The 26,562-nt window shown below is 38.0% G+C and overlaps 1 protein-coding gene and 1 pseudogene across 2 annotated transcripts in view; both read right to left on the reverse strand.

Annotated features, from left to right (window-relative positions):
• Nucleotides 1-26,562, reverse strand: part of DHX9 (DExH-box helicase 9) — a 56,920-nt gene that overhangs the window by 20,359 nt on the left and 9,999 nt on the right. The window contains exons 4-12 of one of the 2 annotated variants that reach the window (XM_034666816.1): nucleotides 12,845-12,959; nucleotides 11,536-11,648; nucleotides 10,788-10,936; nucleotides 8,402-8,448; nucleotides 6,506-6,642; nucleotides 6,091-6,180; nucleotides 5,829-5,990; nucleotides 5,610-5,687; nucleotides 4,680-4,871 (exon numbers count right to left, since the gene is read on the reverse strand). In XM_034666816.1, the coding sequence (XP_034522707.1) occupies nucleotides 4,680-4,871; nucleotides 5,610-5,687; nucleotides 5,829-5,990; nucleotides 6,091-6,180; nucleotides 6,506-6,642; nucleotides 8,402-8,448; nucleotides 10,788-10,936; nucleotides 11,536-11,648; nucleotides 12,845-12,959 (1,083 nt within the window). Of the gene's footprint in view, nucleotides 1-4,679; nucleotides 4,872-5,609; nucleotides 5,688-5,828; nucleotides 5,991-6,090; nucleotides 6,181-6,505; nucleotides 6,643-8,401; nucleotides 8,449-9,272; nucleotides 9,410-10,465; nucleotides 10,738-10,787; nucleotides 10,937-11,535; nucleotides 11,649-12,844; nucleotides 12,960-26,562 lie in introns of those variants that run through there. The other variant, XM_034666817.1, reaches the window with a different exon arrangement.
• On the reverse strand, nucleotides 24,577-26,352 carry LOC100474820 (annotated as a pseudogene).

Below are 26,562 nucleotides of genomic sequence, written 5' to 3' on the forward strand. Positions count from 1 at the left end.
GAGACAAGAAAAAAGAAAGTGATTCAAAGCTACAAAAATAACAGTTACACTTGAACACATGCTGTTGAGTTTTCCTGAGCTTATACTTTATGTGCCTTGACTTGCTGAGCTATGCTAGCTTTTACTGACCACTACTGACCTGTACTCTGCACCCCATTAACTGTGAATAAGTGTTACATGAAGAATTGAGTTCTATATTTAGCCTTCAAGAGGAGTTCGACTATACACTTCCATCAGGAAATGTAAAAATAATATTCCACTAAATGTACAAAATATAATGTTTTCTGGGACCTTTCAAGAAGTTCCCTGCTTTCTATAAACACATAAATCATTTTTTTAAAAAATTATTTTACTTATCTATCTGAGAGAGAGAAATCACGAGCAGGGGGGGAAGGGTAGAAGATGAAGCAGACCCCCGCTGAGCAGGGAGCCTAATGCAGTACTGGATCCCAGGACCCTGTGATGATCTGAGCTGAAGGCAGATTCTTAACTGACTGAGTCACCCAGGGATCCTAAACAGATAAATTCTTGACACCACTCTTATCTCCTTGCTCTAGTTTTGTCTTTCCTAAAGTTTTCAACATTCCTACTAAATAGATGGCTTCTAGAAGAACTTCAAATCTATGGGGTTATCTGACTCTTCGGAAGTATATTCATATGCTATTGGGTACTTGGGGGTTGCTTTTATCTGCTTGGGGCTACCTTCAGGTCTACCATCTTTATAATTTCCAGCCTCTTAAAATGACTATGGACAGCAGATGGCATATTCCCTAAGCAGTACCTACTTTAGCCCTTAAACTCTATAGGGACCCCAAACACAACTGTCTTAAGAGACTCAAGAAAGCCATCCATGATAGAGGTTACAAATTAACATAAGTAGTTCTAAAACAACCATCTTCAGAAGCTCTATGGGCCACATTTCCTTAAATCAGTATCAAGATGACTATTCATTCAAACAGCTAAAGAAACAAATAAGCTTGCAATCTTCTTCCCATATTTCTGTATGCTTCTCTGACTTCTCAACTTCCAGTATTCTCAACAGCCCTGACTTTAAAATAAATAAGAAACCCACTTAAACTACATAGTGAAGAGAAACATTTCTTTCATTCATAAACAATTTGATAGGATTTCTATATAGCAAAATGCATAAAAGTTAAAATATGTATAGGATAGGACTTTTTCTGAGGTGTGTATATCAAGTGCACAGAAGTTAAAATATGTATACCATCTGACCCAAAAATTCGTTTATGAATTTATTCCAATGAAATAATCAAATGAGTATATAAAGATGCATATACAAGTACGTTCATCTCAGCGTATGTAATACCAAAATATTAGAAACAATCTTAAAAAATATCCATCATTTAAGAATAACAGCATATGCATACAAAGGAAAACTATTAAGTTATTATAGAATTATATTGTTGCTCTAACACAGTACATTGTTACACAAAGAGGACAGGTTAAGATGGTATACGTATAGTATGCATAAAGTCTGAGAGGATAAAGATCTAAAGTAAAAATGTTTACTTCTGGATGATGAGCTCTTGAGTGGGTTTTGCTTTTAAAATTTACTCTATTTTCTAATTATCCCCCCAGTGGACACACACTACTTTTATAGTTAGAAAAAAGTTAAAAAATAATCTTCGAATTCTCATAATTCTTAGCTCATTAAAAATATTCACAGGACAGGCACTTTGTGTGGGAGAACACTGCTTAACATGAAAGATTACTAATGAATGTTTAAACATTCTCAGACTGTATGCCACTTGATAGCCTATAAAGAAGGTGCTCCACTTATCCGTTGAATAATTTATCTCCTTTCTCTTGATGTTCTGTGCTTGAACAACTGTTTTACATACTGTCCCATAGTGAATAAATACAAGGCAAGGTTCACCGGTAAAACATCATTTTTTGTCTACACCTGGAGATCTACCTTTCCACATATGGCTTCACTATTCCTTTCTTTACTATTCTATAGTATAGTGGTAAGGTTAGGAGTTATGGTTTAAGCCATTCTGCTTTATTCTAATCCATAACAACTCTCAGCTTGTGCTCTATGACTTGAGATAACATATACAAACCAGGAACAGAAAAACTTAGGTAACGACTTCATGTGTTTCCTATAAATGGCTACCAAGTGGGAGAAAAAGATAAAAAGATACAACAGTGATATTACTACAAAAATTACTAATGCTATCTCAGATTGCCTTAACAGAATACTATGTATTTTTTAACATTTTTTTTCCTTTTAAAGATTTTATTTATTTGGGGGGGGCATGCACAAGCGGGGCAGGAGGGCAGAGGGAGAAGTAGACTCCCCACTGAGCAGGGAACCCTGTCGCGTGGGCTGGATCCTAGGACCCTGGGATCATGACCTGAGCTGAAGGCAGAGACTTAACCGACTAAGCTGCCCAGGTGCCCCTGAAGTACTATGTATTATTAAAAACAATATTAAGAATATTAAAAATTATATTCTACAATGACCAGTCAGTATGCTAAGGCCCATCTTTTATATTCCAGGTAGGATGTCAATACATTCAAATGTGGTTAACTGAATCTTAGACCCTGTCTTCAGGGAAGAACTCTAGATGTTTATAAGACAAAGCAAACATATTAGAACCCCACAGAATTTTTTAAACTTATAAAGACATTACAGGAAAAAGGTATCAGAGACTGATTTTGAGACAAGCACTAGGACAAAGACTCATTATGACAGACAGTTCAGAGTTATTTGTCCAAAATCAGAACACAAGCTACGTTCCCACACAGATGGAAAATTTCAAGTGTAAGTTAAGTGACCACCTCTTATGAACATTCTACCCAGAGAACAAAGATGGAATAATTCTCTGACGTATCTTTCAACTTGATGATCCTATCACTTTATGAAGGATTATAAATAAAAGAGTACTAACAGAGAAGTGAAAACTGTTTTCATATGCAAGGAAGTAAAGTAACATTTGACCCACCATTCCACCCTGTAATTCACTGCTTACATTTGTTATAGCCTATATATCGAAATTTGTGCACTTCACAGATAAAACCACTGGAAATGTCCAAATTATCTGAGAAGGGACACAAACTAGTAAGCAAATTATACAAAGTTTAAGACTAATACAAAAAGCCTATTTTTGTCTAGAACACAGAAAAGCCATTTTTGGCTAGATTAACTTCGCTTTGACATTTATTAGATGGCTAGTGAAAAAAACACCTTCTCACTTGAGCAGGAAGTGATTTTATTCTACCCATGACATGTAAACGACTTCTGAGTGAGAACACAGGTTTTCAGCTCATCTGCTGAATTCTGCATCTCTTCCTATGTGACTGAACTTTTTTTGAGATTAAAAGTGTAGAATGATAGTAAGGAGGGAGGGCAGAGTAGAGCTCAAGACTCCTCTTCTGAATAATATACCTCTTATAAGAAAGGTAAGCATTAAGAGCATGGATATTAACAAAAAACCAAACAAAAAACCAAACAACAACAACAAAAAAGAGCAAGGGCACTTTATTGGTTACCCTACTTGGGACTGGTACTTTCACTATGAGGCAAAGGATTCATAGCTAGTTTTGCAAGTGGGAAGGACAATCAAAAAACATTTGGAGAAGAAAGCTAAGGGTCCTTTCCCAGAAAAATGTAGACCTATAATATTTTTTAGCTAAGACAGCACTGATTTTAAATGCAACACTCATACCTTCAGTAATTTTTTTTAGGCCAAAAAACCCAACTGTCATATCAAACATAGATACCGGTTATAAGATCTACCACAATTTCAGAAATTTAAAAAATGTATGTATACACATAAATGCACAGGCACAAATAATTTTTGCTATTTTGAGGTTCACTACTTCTCCCCAAGGATCAATTTTGTGTCCCAGGTTAAGAATCCCTAAGTCAAGGTCTGAGGCAGCCTGAGAGGGGTATCTGGTTTCTATGCAATGGTCTCCTTCTAGGCGCCAGAAAGTACAGGGTTAGAGCTGATGGGAACTGCTTTAACCTGAGAAGGCTTGGAAGAGCTAATTAGCTTTTCCCTAAGCTCTGGAACAAACTCACAGGCATCACTTATTGCTGGTAAGGTAATACAATGCAGTAGTTAAGAAAAAAGAATCCTAAAGGCAAATTGGTTTTGAATCCCAGTTTCACTACTTCCTGTGTTAATAACCTGGGCAATTTATTTAACTCTTTGTGCCTTCATTTATTGAAGGAGAAATACTATATAAAATAGTATGTACATCTTAGAGTCATAATAAACTTCACATGAGTTTAAAAAATACCAACTGTTTAAAACAGAACCTGGTATACTTTAAGCATTCAGTTAGAGTCAAACATTAACTGTTTTGTTAGCTTGCCTACTCCTGCTCTGAGTATTACGGTAAGATGGAGAGAACCAAGACTTGCATGTGAACTTGGGGAGAAAGTATTCGTAGTCTTGTCTGATTCTGGGCCCAAAGACTCCCTCTAGCCCAGACAAAAGAATCGCTCACATGGTTCAGTTCAGCTTATCAGTGAAGGAGATGAGAACAAGACTTAAATGCTTTTTTTTTTTTAATTTTAAAGAGCTTAATGTGGCTACAAGGGGGAGTTAATCAAAGAATTAGAAATAGCCTGGCCTCTAGGTGTTTCCACCTCGCAAACTCTATCCACACGAAACACATACCTTGCAAACTGGCTTACTACTTACCTGAGTTACTACAATATTACACTCTGCTGCTCGGTCATTCTGGATGAAGTCATCTAGAATAAACTGTGGAACTTGTGTGGTTTTACCACATCCAGTAGCGCCTCGGATAATGACAACCGAATTTTGACTAATTGCTTCCAAGATTTCACTTTCAAATTTCTTCACAGGAAGCAACTCTCTCTCCTGTAAGATCTTTTTTTTTTTTTTTTTTCCAGAGAGAGAGAGAGAGAGAGAGGAGGGGAGGGGCAGAGGGAGAGAATCTTAAGTAGATTTCCATACTGAGCACAGAGCCTAACACAGGGCTCAATCTCACAACCCTGAGATCATGACCCGAACTGAAACCAAGAGTCGGATGGCCAACCAGGTGAGCCACCCAAGCACTCCTAAGATCTGTTTTAGGAAAGCTCCACCACAAAGTTTTACCAACATATACATTAGAAACAACGGTCTTAATCCTAAAAAAATTTCCCATCTCTATAAAAACATTCCTTTCCACTGGCTGCATACGCAATATATTTTTTCATAAAACAATGTACACATTTGTATCTCTAACAGAACTGCCCTTCTTCACTGAGTTTCTGAAGAATCTACCTTGTGGCCTTGTCCACCCTCTTGTTTTCCTTTCTCCCTGAACATTCCATATACATTCCCCTTCTTACAACATTTTAATGTTGTTTTACTCAAAAAAGTAGTGAAAAATGCTAAAAAAAAAAAAAAAAAGTCTGGAACCTCTCCATTTACATTAACTAAGAATCTTAGGACCTTAACTCACAACAATTATCCTTAGACATAACTACAATTAGAGGTTTGGTAAATACCTCTGGATCCACCTCCTAGAAAGGGAAAATATATTATTCACTGTTCTTTTGCCCACACCCAGAAAGTTCTAAAGCTCTGGGCACAATATGTCTAAATACTTCACTGACTTACTGCTGGCAAATCATGATCCTGTTCCAGCTGGTACATTAACTCATTCTTGAGGTCCATGCTTATTTGTTCTGGAGTAGCCTGTGAAATGAGAAGGAAACAAACAAAAGCACATAACTCAGCTTCAAATTGAAAACATTTTTTAAAACCTGGGCATCTTAATGAAACATATTCAAAAATAAAACACAAAGAGTCTGAGCTCAAAAACAATGCTGCACTCACATAAGCCAGGGGCCCCTCATCAATGTTGCTACTAGTCCAAGGATTCCAATTGGATTGTGGAGGTGACCAAGGAACCACGCCCATTTGGTTTTGTCGCTGGGATGGCTCAAAGTGAGCCAATTTGCCAAGATTCAGTACGACAGGCATAAAAGGATCATCAGGCTATTAAAAATAAGAAAAACAAAAAAAAACACCAATACCAGTTGCTTGTCAGACTAGAAATTTTCAATACAAAGGTGTACTAAATTAACTGTATGCTTACTGGGGGCACGATCTCAAGATTTAGCTCCTGAACGATGTTTTGCAGCTGATGTTCTAAATCTTGTGAGAGGTTAACTTTGTAAGGCTCCACCTACAGAAAAAAGGATAGCCATGAAAATTATGTAACATACACATGAACACTACTCAAATCTACTACAGCAGGGTTAAGAGCATATAGTCTACAATATTCCTAAGGCCAACAATGAGTCAGTTCCTCATCGTGAAAGAATGATGATTATTTACTCATTGTCCACTCTGAACACAGTATCATGCCAGACAGATGATCAGCAGGGCCATTTCCATTTCTTAAGGTAAGATTCCAAGAACTATGAATTAAACTTCTTTAACCAAATACCAATCAAAAGCTAAATTAAATCTTACAATATCCCTCTGGGCTACTAAGTCTAAAGACTCACTGTCTCTCCTTCTTTCTTCTTTGTAAGTCCAGAGTAAGCTTCAATTACTCCAAGATGGTAGAGCTGTCTGACAAGTGACAGGGCACAGGACTGTGCTGCCAGTTTTTTATTTGATCCATGTTCACGTGCGAAAATCCCTATAATTTAAGTTCAGGATTACTAAAGATGAAAGGATAAATCATCCAAGTAAAGAAACATCTCACCATAGGCAACTAGGGGCTTGGGTACAAAAGTCCCCCTAAAATATAGAGTATGTTATAGACTCTTTCTTTTTCATGTTAACTGCTAACCAAAAGCAATTCCATTAACAGCATATCAATTAAATAACCATCTTGATTACAGGCAGATACTAAGACACAGACAAATCATTATAAAGCAGTAAACCGATTTCAACCAAGTTGTCATTATTAATATCATTTAGTGTTAAAACAAAGAAAGAAAACGTAGTTTAACTTTTGAAAAGCAAAACAAAGAAAGAAATGAAAATGGGTCCAAAGTGGTTACGGAGACCAGGAGTTGGCAATCTTCTACAAAGAATCAAATAATAGTTTAGGCTTGGCAGGCCGCATAGTGTCTGTCACAGCCACTCAACTCTGCCTAGCCTGAAAGCATTCATAGACAACACGTAAACTAGGGTTTTACAAACTATGGGGCCAGAAACTAAAAATGGCTTATACGTTTTTAAAGTGCTGTAAAAATGAGACAAAAGTAACAATGGGTGATATACGTGACCTGCAAAGCTTAAAATATTTACGATCCGGCCTTTTATCGAAGTTTGGTAGCCCCTGACATAAACAAACGAGTCTAACTATGTTCTAATAAAATTTTGTTTATACAACAGGTAGTGGGCTGTATTTGGCCAGAGGCCTATAATTTGCTGATCCTAGCACAAGGCCGAAGCCAGAAACTACTCAAATTCTTAAAGAAAATGCCAATAAAGTTTCTCCTCCTCCAGATATCATTCAGTTTTAGGAGATGACATAAGGTAAGGAAGGGGCACAGATACCCTTAGGCCTACTAGCCAATTTAGTCAAATTAATTCTGAAGGTCAGATCAATGGCACAACAAGCTGGGCTGCGTTTATCCTCTTCTCTTAACATCCCATCTACTCAAAGTCTAACTTATTTTTAAAGTCTAGGATAAAAAAATTCAATACCATCTCTTTCTGATTCATTTGAAGGTTTGATTTTATGAGGAAAGTCTTTCATATACTATAAATTCAAATCCTTAATGTTAGCTGCAGAATTCACGAACTGAAAAGACTCTTAGGCCATTTCTCTCAATATGCAGATTAAGTTAATGGGGTCCCAGCAATGTTAGTAACAAAACCAGTAAGCTAGTTCCTTACTTTCAAACCTAACACACTGTTTGCTTTAAACTTACTCAGAATAGAGAATACACAATTATATCTTTGCCTTTTCACTTCCTTTATGCATACCCCCAATCCATTCCTGTTTCCTCAGGGTAACTTTTTCACCTCTTCTTGATGCTATGACTCTTAAATGCTACACATCCACGTTGGGGCTTTAAATGCTGTCATCTACTCTAATCTACTCTACTTTCTAAATTTCACCTAACTACCTGAACAAATTTATGTAGAAAGATAAAAAATATATATTTTACAGCTCTTGACTGGCAGACTCCTAAGCAGCCTAACTACCATCTCTTACCCTTTGAAATATAACACTAGCATGATCTTTTTTTCTTACCTGCAAACTGGGAAACTGGGCCCTCTAATTAATATAATTACTAATATTCTAAAATACCCAGGATGCTACCTTTCAATTAATACCCTTTCAATTAATAAACATTATATATATATATATATGTGGCTGAAGACTTTAATGTATTACTCCACTATATAAAACTCAGTATCAGGGAAGCAGTAACACTTACTTCTGCCCAGCTGCTTGATATAAATGGTCATTTCTGCAATAAAGCTCCTGTAACAACATATACAAACAAGGTTAGGAATTTTACTGTTAGAAATTACTAAAACCAGGACTCCCAAATCAGGCAGGCTTTCCAACTGCTAGGCAAGTCACAGCAAAAAACCACGGTAAACACTTATTTCTGTTCAATCCTAGAACGAATCAAGTATATGTAAACTTCGAATAATGTAGAACATGGTACAAGACAACTATAATCAAAGTTGACAAGCCAACTGTTCATGAAAAGAAAATGTTAAGGTTTTAGATTCTGTGTTTACTTACTCCAAAGGTTGCGGTCTCAACAGCTAGAACACATTCAATGAAAAGGAATTTTCCATTTAGCCTGGGGCCAAGAAATAACACAGGCCCCAAATTCTTTAAATTATAGTTGTGATTATTTTAAGATTGCTTTACAAGGGTCACCCACTAATGACTTCAATCTGTTAAGATAAGCTAAATATATGTACGCATGCACACATACACGTGAACATACAAACACTATGCATGTATCTCTGGCTCCTGAGGCAGGGGTCTGGTATCTGCCTGCAGTTGGAAGCAGCCCTTGATAACAAAAAACTTAGCTTATTTATATCACACTTATTTAAACCAGGGAACAAAGTATTTTTGGAAATTAGAGCTCATATCGCTAGCAGATTCTAGGGAATGAATTTAGGTTTCAATGAAGCAAAGACTGTCCTTTGAAAACTATATGCTTTCTGATCCTTCCACTGCTCAGGTACATTCTAGCCTTGACTTTGTGCTGTGAATAAAAGGTTAGGTAAGGCTTAAGAAAAAAATAAATGTTAGACTCCTTCCTATACCTCTTGTGAACTGACCTTCAGGCACAGCGGCTTCAGGGGTCAAAGGCCACTGGCTTTCAGGGGAACAACATCCACCCTTTCATTAATGACACCGATGCCAGTATGTTTCTCAGCCAGGCTTAAAGTCAGCACTCAATCTCATTCTCCTCCACCTAGGGGGAACAGCGACACCAGAAATCAGTTTACAATAGTTTTCCATGTGATTGCTTAGTTCAGCCTAAGCAGCAGCACATGTGTGTATGAACACAGACCTCTGGTGTTGCTGTCTGTTATGCCTTTAAATAAAGGACATACAAGGAGATGCTGTCCTAGCTCCCCCAATTGTCTTTGCCTCCCTCATTGTCATATCCTGAATTCTTGAATTCTATCAGGAGTCAAATGATAAGATATTGGTATCAAAACATGTTTACAACAACCTTCAGACACATTTATTTGTTCTTAAAGTCACCAAGTGCTACTAATAATCTCAGTTCAGAAGGACAAAATATTAAAGAAAAATCAACAAATGGATCCTTTATAACCTCCAAGGGTTTTAAAAAATGTGATGTCAAATTAAGTATCTAAGAATTCAGGACTGAACAAACAGGAAGCAGGGGGAGCCATGCTCTAAACATCATTTTGACCACAGTGTCAGTTTTATTTTAGTAATAATTATTTTAGGATTACTAGATGCATCGAAGGGAGAACACTCTGATTTTCAAGGAAAATACTTTTAATGTATTTTGAATAATTTATTTCATATAAATAAAGGACAACAAATTAAATCATCCAGAAGGTTTCCATTATAGCCTTCTTTCTCTTCCAATAAAAATTGCAGTGCCCCCAGAAGTGTCTAATCCATATGAGCCTTCCTGGGAGTAATAATTACTACACCCTGGAATGCTCTCAGGAAGAATAGCAAGCAGGCTGAGAAACATACTGTCAACTTTTACAACAACCTCCCTTTATGTTCAGTTTTATATATTTAACAGAATAAAAATAAGCTAATTTAACTCACATACAAAGACCAAAGATACCCTTCAGCTTTACAATAAGCCCTTAAACACCTCAACAGGACTCTTAAGAGCTCGCAACTTTCAAAGCTAAAGGAAAATTTGGATCTAGATGTAATGGAGTCTACCTGAGACTCTGGAACTCAGTCTAACCTGACCCATTAAAGAAATAATCCTTAAAACAACCTTTAACAACACCACAGTGAATAAACTCACCACCTTGGGCTGCTTTTTAAATGAGGGACAAACCACCGCTTGTGGCTGATTTTTGCCTCTCAGATAGAAATGAGAACCTCAGGAGTCTAGCAACACAAACAGCAGATTTTTGCAGAACTTCTAAAATCCTCCTCCTAAATGAAAAATCATGGTAAACTACTAATTACAAATCAATGATAATTTTTCTTATGCAAAGTATCTTCTTTTCACAATTCATTGCTAATCCACAAACTAAATCAGATAAAACAAATACAAAAATAGAACAATGACTATACAAACAGCCCTAACTTACTATAGAAGGAAAAGACTGAAACAAGCAAACCTGTTGTGATCAGGACCCACTTGGGTGTACTTATATTCTCCTTGGATCTTTTCCTTTTGGAAATACTGGTTCAGACGAGCCTTAGCATTTTCTAATGTCCAGTTTCCATGAAGCCCAGCATTTAAATCCACTTCTTCTGACTCTAAAGTCTGTTGAATCAATAATTAAATTTGGCTGCATTAATTTTTTAGTTATGCATATTTAAGGTACAGAAATGTATAACAATATCTTCTTTGTACCATCCTTCGTAATGCAAAAACTGTTTTTAATGCTTCTATTCCTAGACAAAATTGAGAATTAGTTTTTACTGCATCTGCTGATCCTATTGTATAAACAAGCTATTAGTTAATGTACTGTGTATTTAAATTATTCCTAAGACACCTTAACAAATTTTCTTGTGTTGGCTTTAATACTTGAAATATATTATTAAGTGGAAAAATAAGCTTTTCTAAGAAGACATTTTTGAGTGCTCACGAAATAAGGTTTACTAAGGTAATTACATGTCCTGTAAAACAGATGAGGACACATTCTACCACCAGAAAAACAATGTTTTGTTTCATAAGCAATTCTAATGACCAGATTTAATGGGTAGCTTAGGTTTATGCTGTCTTGTGTGAACGAGCAGCCTCAAACAATGACTTTAAAGAATCACCAAATTGTTAAGTTGTGAATATCTTAAATCTTGCAGTGAACCAAGTACTAAGTGATAATCCTGGGTATGTGACAAAGAGTGACATGATAGCCTTACCGCTTGTACTTCTTGTTCTTCCTTTCTTGAATAATAATCCTTCAAGTTGGCTCCTCGATCCCAGGTGGGCCCAGGAGGACCATAGCCAGAGGCTCCAATTCCAGAATTATTTTCTGTAAGGAATGAAAATGATTATTCTCTTAAGGAATTGAACTATAGGAAGATCCTAAATATTTTAAAGAATGTTTTTAGATTTTGGCATTCTGTAACTACAAAGCCAAAGTTTCAATTATTTGGAAATGTGCCCCAAATCTTAATGACTTACTTGAAAAGTGTTTCATGATTGAAATATAGGTCTAAATTGATAATCCCAAGGCTGGTATGTAGAGGAGAGCTACTAGCAATGATCATAAGTGACTGACAATCTAGCATACATTTTCAGTTGATTAAACTTGGTAACTGATTAAATTTGTTCAAATTGCCCTTTTTTTTTTTTTTTTTTTTTGCTAAATATGACCTTGAGAGAAACCTGTTAGCACTAGTGATGGGGATAAGGAGAAGCTGAAAAGGTATAACAAAGTGCTGAATCTTGGTAAGAAAGCAGAGTAACTAAAGATACCTAATACTGCCTGATTATTAACTTTACTAAGTCTATGACATGCTTTTTAAAAAATTTATTCCTCACAACAATCTTATGAAAGAAATACTACTGTTATTCTCATTTCATAAATACCAGATCTAAGACTTAAGTAACTTGACCAAGATCCTAGTTAATCTATCCTATACTGGGGCAGACCAATAGAAGTTTTTTTTCCCCCTCTCAATTTTATTTATTTGACAAAGAGACTGAGAGAGAGAGAGAAAGCAGGGGGAGGGGCAGAGGGAGAGGGAGAAGCTCAGCAAGGAGCCTGATGTGGGGCTCAATCCCAGGGTCCTGGGATCATGACCAGAGCTGAAGGCAGATGCTTAACCAACTGAGCCACCCAGGCGTCCCTAAAAGCTTTGATAATATACAGAATTCAGTAACACCTTGGATCCACAAGGTTTAAGTCTACAATATATTTGGTAGGAATAAGTTAGAAACAAGAAAGGGCAATAAATAAGACCCTTTAATCAAATGTTCTAGCCTGTGCAAAATCCATCCAGAAATAAAAAAATTAGTAAGAGCTAATGAAAGCAAGGAATTAGGCTGTATCACACTTCGTAAGAGAAATCACTGGTGGTATTGGTAAATTTATGAAGGGCCTGGGTTGTCTCAACATTATGAATTCACTGTAGTTATCTTTCTACCCAAACGAGAAAAGAGATGAACATCAAGAAGGATCATGTGTATCTTACTGCGTCATACACACACATTCAAGTCCCTTACCTGCCTTAAGAGCCAAATGTGGAGGAAGAGGCCCTCCCATGGTTGTTGGTAAACCTCCACCCGTAGTTGCTGCGGTGTCAGGTATATCAGTAAGTGGGGGCGGAGGAGGTGCTACCTGCAAGAGGAAAAGTCAAGGCAGGGTCAGTATTTTACCTTCACAGGGACTAATAAATTTTTTTATACTTAAAGGAGGCCCATGTGTCACCCCTTCCTAACTCCACAATATTAACATCTTTGTTTTCAATGTTTACAAAACTATTATGTTCTTAGTTGAAGCAGAAAAGAATAAACGTAGTAAAAATTACTTGTAATTCTCCACGGGAGATTTTATATGTATTGTGTAAACAAATACAGTTTTTCCACAAAACGTGGGATCGGTTTATGGTATATAGTTAATTTTTTTCCACTTAGCAGCTTTATAAATACATTCCACATTCAAGAAGTATCTGTTAGGAATCTTCTATAGAGTAGACACCGTTCTGGGTACTGAGGATAACATGAACAAAAAAAAAAGACAGCTGTTCTGTACTTAGAGCTATATTCAAATAGCTATATTCTAATTCTTACAGAGCTAAATAATGAATAAATACATAATATGTCAAGTATGATACAATACTACAGAAAAAAATGAAGCAGAAAAGAAAAACAAGGACTGTGCGAGATCACTATTTAAATAAAGTGAACTGGCAAAGCCACATTCGGAAGTGAAAAGAGATAAGGAACAAGTGAGGAGAGCAACGAAGAGTATGGGGAGGAAAGATTTTCAGAAAATGTCACGTTCCAAGATGTAAAATATCTTATGTACATCTACTTCTTTTAAAGATTTGAGAGAGAGAACGCTAGACCGAGCATGTGCACGAGCAGGGGGGAGGGGCAGGGAGAGAGGGAGAAGCAGACCCCCAGCTCAGCAGGGAGCCTGAGGCAGGGCTCAATCCTAGGACCCTGGGATCATGACCTGAGCTGAAGGCAGACGCTGAACGGACTGAGCCACCCAGGTGCCCCACATCTTCTAGTTCTTTAAAGATTAATAATTTACGTTCATTTTAATGACTTATCCATTGTATGGATGTAGTACATATAACTAGCAATACCATGCTGATGAACATTTAGCTTGTAGCCAATCTTAAATTATAAAACAATACTGCCATAAATCCTTTGTACTTTGGCTTATTCTTCTCAGGTAAGATTTGCTTAAGTGAAATTCCTGGGCCAAAAGGCATCAACACTTTTTTTTTTTAAGATTTTATTTATTTGTCAGAAAGAGAGAGAGTACAAGCAGTGGGAGCAGCAGGCACAGCAGGCAGAGCCCTGCTGAACAAGGAGCCCGATGCGGGGCTCGATCCCAGGACCCTAGGATCATGACCTGAGCCGAAGATAGCTGCTTAACTAACTGAGCCACCCAGGTGTCCCGGGATCAACATTTTAAAAAGCACCATAGTGCATTACTGAAAGCCTGGACTTCCATATACGCACCTGCACTATGTATCTGACAATCTATTTCCTCACATCCTCTCCAATTCTAGCAATTACAGCAAGTGTTTTACATCTTTACCAATATTAGCTTAGTTTTTTGTTATAGCAACCTATTATTTTAATTTACAATTTTCTCTGCCTATTCTATCTGGATATTCACTGACCTCATTAATTTCTAAGAAGTTAACATTTCAGTGCTACTCACTTCACTCTTTCACATACAAGTTGCAAATAATTTTTGCTGTCCTTTTCCTTTTTTCACTTTGTAAATGCTTACCACCTAAAAAGTTATTTTGTTTTTGTTTCTGTAATCAAATCTAGTTTCTGCCTGTGATATCTTCCATAAAATGGCCTTTCCTGTCCAAGACCTATTCAGCATTATTTTCATCTATTTCATTTTGGAGATAGTATCATGTAAATATAGTTACTGTAATCTTACAATAATTAAAAATCTTTATTAATATATGGACCAGCTACTACTTCTAACTTATTAAAATTCTTCTTGGCTATTTGTCAGCAATTATTTTTCCTAATTAACTTTTTTTTTTTTAAGATTTTCTTTATTTGAGAGAGTGAGTGAGAGAGAGAGAAGGAGCAGAGTGGAGGGAGAGGGAGAAGCAGACCCCTCGCTGAGCAGGGAGTCTGATGTGGGGCTCCATCCCAGGACCCTGGGATCCTGACCTGAGCTGAAGGCAGATGCTTGACCATCTGAGCCACCCAGGCGCCCCAAGAAAAAAATATTTTATTTTTTTTTAAAGATTTTATTTATTTATTCGATAGAGATAGAGACAGCCAGCGAGAGAGGGAACACAAGCAGGGGGAGTGGGAGAGGAAGATGCAGGCTCATAGTGGAGGAGCCTGATGTGGGGCTCGATCCCATAACGCCGGGATCACGCCCTGAGCCGAAGGCAGACGCTTAACCGCTGTGCCACTCAGGCGCCCCCCCCCAAGAAAAAAGTATTTTAAAGCATCAAGAGAACAGAAGACAGTTATATACAAGGGAAACCCCATAAGGCTTTTAGTGGATTTTTCAGCAAAAACTTTGGCAGCCAGTAGAGAATCGCATGATAGATTTAAAGCGCACAAAATGAAACGCTGTAGTAAAGTATGACACCATATACATAAAACACTGGGGGGAAGAGGAGTAAAGAATGGGTTTGAACTTAAGTGACCATCAACTTAATATAGACTGCTATATGCAGAAGATGTTATACACAACCTAATGGTAGCCACAAACTGAAAACCACTAGTAGATATGCAAAGAATAGAGAGAAAGCAATCCAAGTATATCACAATCACAGAAGAAACCCAGCAAACCATGAAAGAAAGAGAAGAATCAGAGAAATACTACAAAAACAACCACAAAACAAGTAAAAAAAAAATGGTGATAAATAAATACCTATCACAATTACTTGGGCTCAATGTTCCAATCAAAAGAGGGTGACAGAGTGGCTTAAAAAACAAGACTCATATGCTGCCTATGAAAGACTCACTTCAGATTGAAAGACACCTGCAGACTGAAAGTGAAGGGATGGAGAAATATTTAGATGTCAAAAAAAGCTGGGCTAGCAATATTTTTGTCAGACAAAACAGACCTTAAAACAGGCTTACCAAGAGACAAAGAAGGACACTATATAATTATAAAGGGCAAAATCCAACAATAAGATATAACAATTATAAATATTTATGCACCCAACATGGGAGCACCCAAATACTTAAAGCAGTTAATAATAAACGTAAAGGAAATAATTGATGGTGATACAATAACAGTAGGGGACTTCAACATACAACTTACATCAATGGACAGATCATCCATGTACAAAATCAACAAGGATACAGTGGCTTTCAGTGACAAACTGAACCAGGTATTTTTTTTTAAAGATTTTAATTATTTATTTGACAAAGAGTGTGTATGTGTGCACAATTATGGGGAATGGCAGGCAAAGGGAGAGGGAGAAACAGGCTCCCCATGATGTGGGGCTCAATGCCAGAACCCTGGGATCATGACCTGAGTGGAAGACAGATGCTTAAATGACTGAGCCACCTAGGCGCCCCTGGACCAGATAGATTTAACAGATATATTCTGACCATTCCACCCTAAAACAGAATACACATTCTTTTCAAGTGTACATGGAACATTCTCCAGAATAGATCACATGTAAGGCCACAAAACAAGCCTCAACAAATACAAAAAGGTAGAAAGAAGTCACCCCATGCAAATTTTCTGACCAGATGCTATGAAACTAGAAATTAACCATAAGAAAAAATTTCGAAAAACCACAAATACAGGGAGGTTAACACGCTACTAAACAATGAATGGATCAACCAAGAAATCAAAGAGATGAAAAAGTACTTGGAAGAAAGTGAAAATGAAAGCACAATGGTCCAAAACCTTTGAGATGCAGCAGAAGTGGTTCTAAGAGGGAAAGTTACAGCAATACAGGCCTACCTCAAGAAACAAGGTAAATCTCAAATAAGCAACCTAATCCTACACTTACAGGAGCTAGAAAAAGAACAACAAAGAAAACCCAAACCAGAAGAAAAGAAATAAGATTAGAGCAGAAATTAATATAGGAAACCAAAAAAACAATAGAAGAGATCAATGCAGATTCCTGTTCTTTGAAAAGGCGAACAAAATTGATATACCTCTAGCCATACTTACCCCCCAAAAAATAAAAAAACAGACTCAAACATAATCACAAATTAAAGGAGATAAATAACCGGGGCGCCTGGGTGGCACAGCGGTTAAACGTCTGCCTTCGGCTCAGGGCGTGATCCCGGCATTATGGGATCGAGCCCCACATCAGGCTCTTCTGCTGTGAGCCTGCTTCTTCCTCTCCCACTCCCCCTGCTTGTGTTCCCTCTCTCGCTGGCTGTCTCTCTGTCAAATAAATAAATAAAATCTTTAAAAAAAAAAAAAAAGGAGATAAATAACCAACACCAGATACACAACTGTAATAGAGTATTATGAAAAAGTATATGCCAACAAAAAATTAGACAAACTGGAAAAAAACGGGTATAAATTCTATAAACATACAACCCACCAAAACTGAAGCAGGAAGAAATAGAAAATTTGAACAAATTGATTACCAGCAAGGAGACTGAATCAGTAATTAAAAAAAAAAAACCCCAACAAATAAAAGTCCAGGATCACACGGCTTCACAAGCGAAATCTACCATTTAAAGAAGTTAATATCTACTCTTCTCAAATTATTCCAAAAACAGAAGGAGGAAAACCTCCAAATTCATTCAACAGGCCAGTATCACCCTGATAGCAAAACCAGATAAATAAATCACAAAAAAGGGAAAACTACAGACCAATTACCTCTAATAAACATAGATGCAAAAATCATCAAAATACTAGCAAACCAAATCCAATAATATATTAAAAAAATCATTCACGACTATAAAGTGAAATTTTTCCTGGGATTCAAGTGTGGTTCAATATTCACATATCAACATTATACATGACCTCAATAAGAAAAGGATACAAACCATATGATCATTTCAACAGATGCAGAAAAGGCATCTGACAAAGTAAAACATCCATTCATGATAAAAACCCTCAACAAAGTAGGTCTAGAGGGAACATATCTCAACACAATAAAGCCATATATTGAAAAACCCACAGCTAACATCATATTCACTGGTGAAAAACTGAGAGCTTTCCCCCTAAGGTCAGGAATAGGACAAGGATGTCTACTCTCACCACTTTTATTCAACATTGTACTGAAGACCTAGCCATATCAGACAAGAAAAAGAAATAAAAGGCATCTAGATTGGTAAGGAAGAAATCAAACTTTCACTCTTTGCAAATGACATGATATTACAGATAGAAAACCCTAAAGATTCCACCAAAAAACTTCTAGAACTGGTAAATGAGTTCAGAAAGATTGCAGGATACAAAATCAATATGCAGAAATCTGTTGCATTTCTGTACAATAATAATGAAGCAGCATACAGAGAAATGAAGAAAGAAATCCCACTCACAATCACACCCAAAATTATAAGATACTTTGGAATAAACCTAACCAAAAAAGTGAAAGACTGGTACTCTGAAAACTATAAAATGCTGACGAAAGAAACTGAAGACACAAAGAAATGGAATACTCCATGCTCATGGATTGGAAGAACAAATATTAAAATGTCCACACTACCCAAAGCAATCTACATATTTAATCCAATCCCTACCAAAATACCATCAGCATTTTTCACAGAACTAGAACAATCTTAAAATTTATATGGAACCACAAAAGACCCCAATAGCCACAGCAACTCTGAAAAAGAAAAGGAAAGCTAGAGGTAGCAGCAGTAATCAAAACAGCATGGTACTGGCACAAAAACAGACACAGATCAACAGAACAGAACAGAAAACTGAGAAATAAACCCACAATTATATGGTCAATTAATCTTTGACAAAGGAGACAAGAAAATGCAATGGGAAAAAGATAGTCTCTTCAAAATAGTATTGGGAAAACTGGTCATGCAAAAGAATGAAACTGAGCCACGTTCTTACACCATATACAAAAATAAACTCAAAATGAATTAAAGACCTAAAGGTGAGGCCTGAGACCATAAAAATCCTAGAAGAGAGCACAGGCACTAATGTCTCTGACACTGGCTGGAGAAACATTCTTCTAGATATGTCTCCTGAGGCAAGAGAAATAAAAACAAAGTAAACTATTGGGACTACATCAAAATAAAAAGCTTCTGCACAGAAAAGGAAACAAAACTAAAAGGCAACCTAATGAATGAGAAGATATTTGCAAAGACTTCTCTGATAAACAGTATCAAAATATATAAAGAACCTATACAGGGGCGCCTGGGTGGCTCAGATGGTTAAGTGTATGCTTTTGGCTCAGGTCATGATCCCAGGGTCCTCGGAATGAGCCCCACGTCGGACTCTCTGCTCAGCAGGAGCCTGCTTCTTCCTTTCCCTACTGCTCCCCCTGCTTGTACTCTCTGTCAAATATATATATATAATCTTAAAAAAACAGGGGCGCCTTGGTGGCTCAGTCGTTAAGCGTCTGCCTTTGGCTCAGGGCGTGATCCCAGAGTCCTGGGATCGAGCCCCACATCAGGCTCCTCCAGTAGGAGCCTGCTTCTTCCTCTTCCACTCCCTGTGCCTGTGTCCCCTCTCTCGCTGGCTGTCTCTCTCTCTCTGTCAAATAAAAAAAATCTTAAAAAAAAACTTAAAAAACAAAAAAAACAAAACAAAAAAACCTATACAATTCAACACCCCCCAAATAATCCCCAATTTAAAAATGAGCAGAAGTTGGGGCACCTGGTTGGCTCAGTCAGTTAAGCATCTGCCTAATAAGCTCAGGTCATGATCTCAGGGTCCTAGGATCTAGCACCATATCAGGCTCCCTTCTTAGCTGGGAGGCTGCTTCTCCCTCTCCCTCTGCGTCCCCACCCCTACCCTGGCTCCTGTGACCTTTCTCAAATAAAATCTTTAAAAAATGGGCAAAAGACATGAAGACACATTTATCCAAAGACATACAGATGGCCAACAGACATATGAAAAGATGAGCACTCAACATCACTCACCATCAGGAAAATACAAATCAAAACCACAATATCACCTCACACCTATCAGAATGGCTAAAATAAAAAACACAAGAAACAGCAAGTGTTGGCAAAGATGTGGAGATGCACTGTTGGTGGGAACGTACATTGGGCATCCATTGTGAAAACTAGTATGGAGGTTCCTCAAAAATTAAAAATACAAATACCATATGATCCAGTAACTCCACCAGGGGGAACTTACACAAAGAATTTGAAAGAATATATGCACCTCTACGTTTACTGCAGAATTACTTACAACAACCAAATTATGGTAGTAGTCCTAGTACACACTGATAGATGAATGGATAAAGAAGATGTGGTATGTATGTACAACAGAATATCATTCAGCCATAAAAAAAGAAATCTTGCCATTTGCAACAGCGTGGATGGATCTAGAGAGAATAATGCTAAGTGAAAGAAGTCAGAGAAAGATAAACACCGTATGATTTCACTTATATATGGAATTTAAGAAATAAAACAAAGGAGCAAAGGATAAAAAGGGGAGGGACAAAACAAAAAAGACTTTTTTTTTTTAAGATTTATTTAAGACAGAGAGAAAGCATGAGACAGAGAGAGACAGAAAGCACAATGGGCGGGTGAGGAAGGGCAGAGGGACATGGAGAAGCAGACTCCCTGCTGATCAGGGAGCCTGAGGTGGGGCTCAATCTCAGGACCCTGAGATCATGACCTGAGCTGAAGACAGACACTTAACTGACTGAGTCACTCAGCTGTCCCAAGAAACAGACTCTTAACTATAGAGAACCAATTGATGGTTACCAGAGGAGAGGGAGGTGGGGGGATGGGTGAAATAGGTGATGAGGTAAAGGAGTACACTTGTCCTGATGACCGCTGGGTGATGTATGGAAGTGTTGAATCATATTTTACACCTGAAACGTTGTTAACTCTACTGAAATTAAAAAAGAAATAAGAGAGTATTAAAAGTGTGAGGTAATGCATAACCTTGGTTCTAAGGAAGATCTAGTGATCTGAAAAATTACTTATTACGTTAAATGAAACAGTTTACAAAATAGTATATGCAATATATATTCTATCAATTAAAATACACATATAAGTATTGAAGCAAAAACAAATCTACTGGCAATAACATAGTTCATTCATGCTGCCATTACAATTTGTATGTTTTGCAAAATTTCTGCAATTAATATGCATTAAACACTATAAAAATGTTTAATTCTAGAAGAACTTATATAAATAATGTCTAATTAATAAAACATGAGTTGATAAATAAATGAATAGACAATTCAAATGAAGAAAATTAGGTGTGCCTGGGTGGCTCAGTTGGTTAAGCATCCAACTCTTTTTTTTTTTTTTTAAAGATTTTATTTATTTATTCGACAGAGATAGAGACAGCCAGCGAGGGAGGGAACACAAGCAGGGGGAGTGGGAGAGGAAGAAGCAAGCTCATAGCGGAGAAGCCTGATGTGGGACTCGATCCCATAACGCTGGGATCACGCCCTGAGCCAAAGACAGACGCTTAACCGCTGTACCACCCAGGCGCTCCATAAGCATCCAACTCTTGATTTCAGCTCAGGTCATGATCTCGGGGTTGTGAGATAGAGCCCTGTATCAGGCTCCATACTGGGCTTAAAGAGTCTCCCCCTCTGCCCCCTCACCCCACCCCACTTACGTGAACACATTCTCTCAAAAGGAAAAGAAAATTAGAAATAACGAACATCTAAAAGAAATATTCCATTTATTAAATAACTGAAGAAATGCATATTAAGTTAAACTATTTTTTATCTCTTAAATTAGTCATTTTTTTAGGCTACCAAGGGTTCTGGTTCAAGATAGTGATGTAGGAAGATCGTGAACTTGCTTCCTCACACAGACACACTGAGTCCACAGCTACATATGGAACAGTTTCCTTTAAAAAAAGTAATCTAAAAGCTGAGTGACGACTACACACCAGGCAAAGATGGGAAAAAAACCACATCAAAACAGGTAGCAAAGGCTGGGGCAATCTTGCCATAAGCCCCATTCCAGGTGTGGCAACCCACAGCCAGGTGGGAACTTAACCTAGAACTCCTCCCTACTGAGCAAAGAGTTCAACCCTCAAGTTTTAAGATATACATTTGAAACAAGCCTCCAAAACACCTAATTTTAAAAACTGACGGAGCTTATATTCCAAGACCCACAAGATGGTAGCAATCTGTAAAATGCCTCTTAAAGGGCTTGTGTGCTTGGAGTCCCATCCCAGGGCCCAGCTCAGAAGCAGCCAGCTGTGCCCAGACTTAAAGTGAAAAAGACAACTGCTTATATTAAAATCCTGTCCCAAGGGACAGGCATCTACTTTAATACACACATCTAGAAGTCCACTGGAACACTACCGAGGAATGAAGACCAGTGGGTACTATCTTTGCAGGCCTCAGAGCACCAGTATCTCCTAGAAAAGAACCTTTACATGTGTGTGGTGCCCAAATTTTTGTGGCTACTGCACAGGGGATAGCTCTTCACCTGGCTCTGGAGGCCAGGGAAGCTTGTGCTCCCAGTCACAAAGGACTGTAATAATCATCTCCTTTAGAAAGGAGCTCAAAAACCTCTGTGGCCCCAAATTTCATGACTGCTGCCAGGGGACACCTCTACTGTGCCTGGATCAGGTGGCCAGTGCAGCTTACGCTCCTGGGTCCCACAAGACTATAACCAACAGAGAAAGCATTCTTTTTCCATTATTATTTTTTTTTTTTTGAGTATAGGCAACCTGTGATGTTACATTAGTTTCAGGTGTACAACATAGTGATTTGACAAGTGTATATGTTATACCATGCTTACTGGAGACAGCTCTTAAACAGCTATAACACCCATGGCACAGAAGAGGCAACAGATCCAGGAGCTGTCTTTCTGTGAAGGACGCCTATCTTTAGCTAATCATCGTGACTGTGGCCTGAGGAGTAGGCTTCTAATTAAACAGGCATCTAGGGGCTGACTATAATCCTTTCCAGAGACCTTAGAGGGAAGGTGCTATCTCATTCTACTGTGTTCCAGAGTGCCAGTGTCTCCTGAAGGAAAGCTTTACATGTATCAGTTTCTGCAGCTAACATCCAGGGATGCCCCTCAATCACCTGGCTCTGGTGGCCAGAGAGGCTTACATTCTTGCGTCCCATGGGATTGTGTTAATTGGAACAACAGTTCTTGGCAGGCTACCAACCCCAGGCACTGTACAGTGAGTGGACTGAGGCACACCCCCCGTCTTTCGTTTGTCCTGAAGCGTCAGACAGAGGCAGGCTTCAGGTTTGGCACACACTGCCTATGTAACTACTCTGAAGGAATACTTGCTATGGATGTCACCTTGGTGATCTTCCTCTGGTTTGTTCCAGCTTGTTGGTTATCGTCCAAAAAGGAGATTATACAATCATCTGGAGCCCAAATATTTGCATCTGCTGCCCAGGGAACACTTCTAGATTATCTGGCTCTGGTGGCCAGCAGGGCTTATGCTTTTGGCACCTCAAAACTACATATATATTCATATACTTTTAAAAGCTGCTGCCTGAGGGTCTGGCTTCTAGCCTGCCTGAATCTAGGTGCTGAGATCCTACCCTTTGGGACACTGAGTGACCTGAACACAGCCTCAACTACTAGGAGCTATTAAAAATACAACAGATCTGCCTGGACAAGCACAGAGGTTTAAGAAACAACCAAGAACTGGGGCAGGGCTGAATAAGAAAGCTCACCTCCTACATGAGGCCACTCCTTTAAGACTTAGGAGAAGTAGTTGTTTCACCTGCTGTATAGAAACCAACATAGGCAAAATGGAACAGGAATATGTTCCAAATGAAAGAACCAGATAAAACCTTAATGAAATGGAACTATGTTAATTTATCTGATAAAGACTTTAAACTAATGGTCATAAAGATGCTCACCAAACTGGGGAGAAGAATACATGAACAAAGAACTTCAACAAAAAGATGGAAAATATGAGAAAGTACCAATTAGAGAAGACACAGCTGAAAAATACAGTAACTGAACTGAGAAGTAACACTAGAGGGGTTAAACAGCAGACCAGATGGAAAAGAAGAAAGGATCAGTTCACTCAAAGCCAAGGAAGTGGAACTCACCCAAAAAGAGCAGCAAAAAGAAAAAAAGATGAAAAAATGAAAACATCAATGGACTAATATTCGTATCACTGGGTTTCAAGAAGTAGGAAAGAGAGAGAGAGATGGGGCAGAAATTTTATTTGAAGAAAAAAATAGCTAAAAACTTTCCTAACCTGGGGAAGGAAACAGACAACCAGATCCAGGAAGTCCAGAGGATTACAAGTAAGATGAATGCAAAGAAACCCAAACCAAGACACATTATAATTAAAATGTCAAAAGGTAAAGCAAGGAGAGAATAAAAAGCAGCAAAAGAGAAATATCTCATTACACACATGGGAACCCCCATCCATGAGCAGATTTTTCAATGGAAACTTAGTGGGCCAGAAGGGAGTAGAATGATATATTCAAAGTGCAGGGGAAAAAATTCCAAAGCAAGAATTTATGTACCTGGCAAAGTCATCATTCAGAACTGACAGAGAGAGAAATAGTTCCCCAGACAAGCAAATGCTAGAATAATTTATCACCACTAAACCTGCCTTATGAGAAATGTTAAAAGGACTTCCCGGGCCCCCTGGGTGGCTCAGTAGGTGTCTGCTTTTCGCTCAGGTCATGATCCCAGAGTCCTGGGATCGAGCTTTGCATTGGGCTCCCTGCCTAGCAGGTAGCCTGCTTTTTTCTATCCCTCTGCTGCTCCCCTTGCTTGTGCGCGCGCGCTCTCTCTCTCAAATAAATATAAAAAAAAAATGCTTTTTAAAAAGGACTTCTTTAAACTATTAAGAAAGGGCACTTATTGGTAACAAGAAATATGAAAGAATAAATCTCACTAGAAAAATTAATATATAATAAAAGAGATTAACTACTTATAAAATATGAAGGTTAAACAAGAAAAATAGTAAAAAATAGCTATGATTATAATAATTAAAGGATACACAAAATAAAAAATGTAAATTATATCAAAAATATAAAACGTGGTGGTGAGGAGAGTAAAAATGTTAGCTTTAGAACTCAAATTACTGACTCAAAATATTATCGATATATGCTGCTACATGTAAGTGTAATGGTGATTACAAAGCAAAAATCTGAAATACACAGAAGAAAAAGGAGTATGAGCACACCATTAAAGAAAATCCTCAAACCACAAAGATAGCAAGAGAAGGAACAAATAGAATCTAGGGAAATAGCTAGAGAACAATGAACAGAATGGCAATAAGCACACACCAATCAATAATTACTTTAAAATGTAAATAGACTAAATTCTCCAATCAAAAAACAGAGTGGCTGAATGGATAAAAAAACATGAACCGCCTATATGCTGCCTATGAGATACAATTTATTTTATTTTTTAGTAGGCAAAGATTAACCTTGTTTCAAACTACTCCCAGGCTTCTTCAGCTTAACTAACTACAAAGAATGAACTGTGTATAAGCAAAAACTGAAAAGAGCTGTGGCATCCTAGGCGCTTGGCCTTAAAAATATTAGAGATCTAGATTTTATCAGATCCATGAACAAAATTTTAAAAAGCAGTCATAATATAAAATAGCAACTTCCAGTAACTTCTTCAAGTTTTATCTTCTTCAGAAGTTGACTCAATTCAGTTTGCTTTATTCTTGGAAGCTTCATCAAAATTCTCCGTAAGATCTGGAACTTCATCCTCTTCCTCCTCTCTGGTAGCAAGTGGTGCTTTTACATCCATAGATTGTTTGGGCAGAGCTTCAGCCCGTCTTTTTAAAGGAGTCAAACTGTCTCCACTAAGTTGGTTTAAGATACTGGGTAGCATTTCTGTCAGCTGCTTTGCTTTTTTCTTAGAATGGCCTGTGATGGTTATTATTAAAGTGTTCGCACTGCCAGGAATGCCTGAACTTTAGGGTTGTTAAAATGGATCACTGTTCCTTGGTTTGTGAACACATTCACTTTTTCAATACCACAGATATTGTTTATCCCTAACTTCTTTAAAGAGAACTGAAGTTTTCTATCATCTGCTGTAGCCATTCCACGAATCACCTTCTGGTAAGCAGTTCCTTTCCCACCAACGCACACGTGCGCTTGCACTTAGGCAAGTCTCTCCCGGTTCATGATTGTTTCTTTCATCTTGTTGGAACGGAAATGGGACCACATGAGGGAATAGAGTTGGCACTCAAGAGGTCCCAGGTGGACCTGCTGAAATTAGGTGCACACACATGGGGATGCAAGATGGCAGCCAGAGGGAGACCAGAAGTGATCCAAGAGGTACACTTTAGATGGAAGTACACAGAGACTGAAAGTGAAGGGACAGAAAAAGACATTCCGTGCAATGGAAATAAACATTTCCATTCGCCTGGGGTAGCAACCAGATAATAGACTTTGTTTTTTGTTTGTTGTGTGTGTGTGTGTGTGTGTGTGTGTGTGTGTGTAGTAAACTTTAAAACAAAGAGTGTAATAAGAGACAAAGAAGGGGGGCGCCTGGGTGGCACAGCGGTTAAGCGTCTGCCTTCGGCTCAGGGCGTGGTCCCGGCGTTATGGGATCGAGCCCCACATCAGGCTCTTCCTCTATGAGCCTGCTTCTTCCTCTCCCACTCCCCCTGCTTGTGTTCCCTCTCTCGCTGGCCGTCTCTATCTCTGTCGAATAAATAAATTAAAAAATCTTAA

The sequence above is a fragment of the Ailuropoda melanoleuca genome, chromosome 8 (assembly GCF_002007445.2).
Source record: "Ailuropoda melanoleuca isolate Jingjing chromosome 8, ASM200744v2, whole genome shotgun sequence".
Classification (NCBI taxonomy): domain Eukaryota; kingdom Metazoa; phylum Chordata; class Mammalia; order Carnivora; family Ursidae; genus Ailuropoda; species Ailuropoda melanoleuca.